Below are 4,635 nucleotides of genomic sequence, written 5' to 3' on the forward strand. Positions count from 1 at the left end.
TAATCTAATAAATTATTAAAATTTTAACATACAAACAACTGATTATATTCTTTAAGTACATGGTAGTAAAGTACAAAATAAAAAATATTTTGTTTAATGCATTCGACCATAGAGGTTCGTGGAAAATGTCCTGCGGGAACAAACTGACACGAAGGGACATTCACGCACGGTAAGCTATTTATATAGTTATAATAAGGCCTAAGTAGGTTGTAGTACTGTACATTTTTCTCTTTAATTTTTATTTAAATGGCTTTTTTTTTTAATTTTAACAATATATATAAAATACAAAGTACAATACAAAACACTTTTAAAATGTTATAAAAAAACTAACCCTCCCTAAGGAAGTGTTGCTCAGGGTGAAGGTCTGCCACTTCAGGGTGTGCGAGAGGTTGCTAGACTTGCTCCTCAAAATGATATTCGACAAAAATCGGCCAGGAATGAGTAAGCTGTAATCATTTTTTTTGACCAATAATACTAGAATATTTCTGATGGTTGGGTTATATCTGAAACATTCTACAAGCTCCTTTTTAAAATAGACTATGGATACAACAACTACTACACTAGCAGACGCCCGCGACGTCGTCCGCCATTAGACCTCTATAATCCATCCCTACCGCAAAATCTGTTTTTAGTGAATACCAACTAACTATAAATACCTCCCTGCCAAATTTCAGCTTTGTACATCAAGCGGTTTCCGAGATTTTGTGATGATGTATATTTCGCATTTATATCTTTCTCTACTCTATTCTCGATATCTCGATCGAATTTCCACACAAACTTACAACCCCTATTTCATCCCTTCTCTTTTTATTTTAGGGACAAAAAGTAGCCTATGTTTTGCTCCAAGGTTCTATTTATCATAATACTAAAACTCATTTCGATTAATTCAGCAGTTTAGCCGTAAAAGCTAACAGACAGACAGACTTACTTTCGCGTTTATTAGTACAGATATGATACTTAAGCAAACTACTGTACCATTGAGGTAGCCACACACTATTAAAACCCTAAAATCTATTTCTAGTTGCTGACGTACCAGAGGAGCTCAAACTCTGCGTGGTACAATGTTTATCAACACTCATGCTCAACGTGGACCACGAGACGAGGCTCAAAATGTTGCAGGCCAATGTCCCTTTGCTGGCACAAGCTATATTTGTTTCAGTACATTTGGCCAAGTTAGAGAAGCTTAGAGCTTTAAGGTATGTTTGATAGAACCTTTAACCTATTCTAGTTAGTATATAACTATTTAGTTAGTATATTACTAGTTAGTATATACTTAAAAAAAATTTAAGAGTATATTTGCCATATCTTGTCATACTCACTCCTAATACAGTCTTTCCCAACTAGTTGGAGGGGAATATTTGCCATATATAAAAAAAAGATATGGCAAATATTCTTTAAAAAAAAAAATTAAAAAGCAGTCTATTTACCTACTTGATATCTGCTTTGCTTAAAATAGTCTGTAGATCCTGGGCCTGTAGTCGATTCTCTTTCTACGATCGCAAATGCTTCCAAAATTCAAAAACGTATAGAAATGTCATTTGCTATTGACAGGTTACGTGATCAAGTTGTCGATCGGATCTATCATTCCCATATATTTTTCTAGTTTTCGAAGCGTTAGCGTTTGTAGAAAAAGAATCGACGTACCACTTGGCTAATGGACCTGGTATAAGAGCTGAGCCGCCAGCTTTTCTGGTTTCTATTGATATATTGATAAAACTTTTCAGATTAGCAGCACTGAACTGCCTAGCGGTGCTCACAGTGACACACCCCGAGCTAACAGATGGTGTTGGTCACATAACTGACCCCGCACTAGAGGAGGTGGTGGTGAGCATGATGGCCTGCATTCTGCCGGGGGTGCTTGCTGCTCTGCAGGACGTGGCCATGTGTACTGACAACCCAGGGCATGCTGTTGTCGCGGTGAGTCACTGCATTCCAAGTTAAATGAGCCTCAATAGCTCAACAATACAGAGGTCAGACTCATCACCGAGCGATGGTGATTCGATTCCTGCTCCGTTGGACTATTGTCGATACCCACTCCTAAGACAGTCTTCCAACTAAATGGAATGGGAATATTGGTCATAATTAAATGATACGGCAAATATGCATTAGAATCTGTTGCATACTTTTAAAAGATTAAATGAGCTACTTATGTAAGGAGCTAAAGCTATAACCAGACGACCTACACCAAATGATCCAAGCACAACAGCCAATTACGGCCTAGCATGAGAACGGCCCAGAAGGCAGAAGAAGAGAAGTAAGGAGCTTGCATATTACTACATAATGCAGCATGCGTAATAAATATGCTGTATACTTGGATTATTTAAAAAAACATAATAACAAAGTCACTGACAGCTTCGCGACTCGCGGTAATGGTTAAGCCTCATAATTCGAAAAGCCGATGGACATTGGGCTCCCATGGTGCTGGAATGGCGACCCCGCATCGGAAAGCGCAGTGTTGGTCGACCCCCCCCACTAGGACAACAAGCGGGTTGCAGGGAGCCGCTGGATGCTAGCCGTTCGAGACCATTGTGTTCGGAAGTGTATACAAGGGGTCATTGTCCAGTCCATGGACGTCCATCGGCTGATAATGATTATAATTATACATGGTGATGGTGCAGCTTAGCAGGGTTCTAGAGTGAGAAACCTCCTCATAATACGCGCCATCTAAAGAATAACTGCCTTCTGTATCCCATTCAGCAGTTAAGCGAAAGCTTCATAAGGTGTTGGTCGGTTGTAGCTTTTCGCTTTATGACCATTGACTGAAACGACTCTCGAAATAATGATAGTTGCCTCAACACTCTACATGGCGGTAATCTCATAAGCAAGGTCCAAGGTCTTATGGACAAGGTCAAGGTAAATGACAGAAAATACAAGGACAAAATATAGCCTATATTACTTGCTGATGAAAATTGCTTTTGGTATTACTGACTTAACATTAGGTGAGGTCGCAGTCAAGGCCTAACTTATCACTAAATAAAAAAATAATGAACAATAAACTGACAAACAAATATCTTATAGAGACATATTTACTTACGACGTATTTATTTACATGACATGGCATAACAAGTACTCGTATGCAACAATTCACCCTATTAAAAGGTTGAGAACTCCTGTTCATAACATAAAATAAATGAAAGAATTTTCCTAATTTCTTTCATTAACTTCGATTTATATAATTTCCATTTGTACCTTAAATTTCATTCAAAATGAAATCTGAAGAAATTCCGTGACGGTTTATGCGTTTACGTAAATGAAAATTGAAGGCACTAGAGGTGATAAGCGGAAATGAAAATGGGCGGATCTCTCAAATCTGGCAGCCTCCAATGATATACCGGATGTTGTCTGACTGAACCTACCAAGCCTTAGGTACATAGGCCTTATTTATTAAGATCTTTATTTTACTCAAAAGAATTATTGGATAGAAGCAGGCCTTACTTTGCGGAAGTTCATCATGATTATATATTGATTTATTTATTTTGCTATCATCCGCGAAAAGTCGACGAACTCATGCGACCCGAAACCGGAGCATCCTCAGGAGATGTTGACTCTACAACGTTCAATTACAAAATAAATTATTTTGCAATTGCGTTGTAGAGTCAATGCTCCATGCTCCTCCATCAATGCTCCGGTTTTGGGGTGAAACGTACGTAGAGAGTATTTTTTCGGACCTGGGTGACGTTGTCGCATGAGTTCGTCGACTTTTCGCGGATGATAGCAAAATAAATAAATCAATATATAATCAAAAGAATTACATTAAATGCTTATATGAGAAATAAAATTAAGGTAATTATTCACGTGTGTACATACTAATTAGACTTACTTATTCTACAGACAAAAAAATCTAAATAAATAATTGCTAAAAAATGCGCATAGTTTTTAAATTTCATGTTTTTTACGTAGACTAGTTTTAATAAAACAAAGATTGGAGCTTACTGGATGCGGCATGTTATTCAATAAATAAAATTTTAATTTCTTTTGATAAAATATATTTATTAATTTTTTTTTGAGAAAGAATACAATAATGAACTTAAGCTAACTTATCCTAATAACTATACAAGTCATGCCCACGTGGAATGGTGGCAAGAATACTGGCTGCATTTTGCTGGACAGCCAGGCTGATCCTTTGCGCAAAAAATGAGCCAGACCTCCTGTCCATTTCTTTTTGTAAATATACATTAAATGATGATAAATCGTTTATTTATTTCATTAAACATTTTTAAGCAACTTACTTGCATTAAATCAAACAAAACTTGTTATAAAATATCGTAGTTGATTCTAATTCGGATCGAAAAGATGTTTGTGGCAGACAGCGTTAGGAACGCCGTAGATATAATTTGACGTTTGCGTTTATTTAAAAAGATTTTCCTATAATAATGAAAAAATAAAATTACAAATTTATTGAAAATTTAGAAATATGAATACTAAATTGTTTTTATTTTAAAGTTGCCCATTTCATTCAATCCCATTTCAATAATCGTAAATTCAAGTTATCAATGTTGTCTAGCTTGTTTTATGTCACAGAGTCGTTAAAATACAATTGGTGACCAGTTTTATAGGTTTACCAATGTTTGTTAGATTGGTTCTACAGGCTTAAAAACATCATCCCTTACTTAGACTCAAACTATGGAGGTTCGA

General features: G+C 36.3%; 1 protein-coding gene across 1 annotated transcript; it reads left to right on the forward strand.

The window, feature by feature from the left end:
* The first annotated feature begins 344 nt into the window (after window positions 1-344).
* On the forward strand, window positions 345-2,254 carry LOC112050473 (TELO2-interacting protein 1 homolog). The gene is made up of 3 exons (XM_024088745.2): window positions 345-441; window positions 1,022-1,196; window positions 1,725-2,254. The coding sequence occupies exons 1-3, from the start codon at window positions 411-413 to the stop codon at window positions 1,939-1,941; spliced, it is 423 nt and encodes a 140-aa protein (XP_023944513.1). The 5' UTR covers window positions 345-410; the 3' UTR covers window positions 1,942-2,254.
* Window positions 2,255-4,635: the final 2,381 nt, after the last annotated feature.

Source organism: Bicyclus anynana, chromosome 16, assembly GCF_947172395.1.
Source record: "Bicyclus anynana chromosome 16, ilBicAnyn1.1, whole genome shotgun sequence".
Classification (NCBI taxonomy): domain Eukaryota; kingdom Metazoa; phylum Arthropoda; class Insecta; order Lepidoptera; family Nymphalidae; genus Bicyclus; species Bicyclus anynana.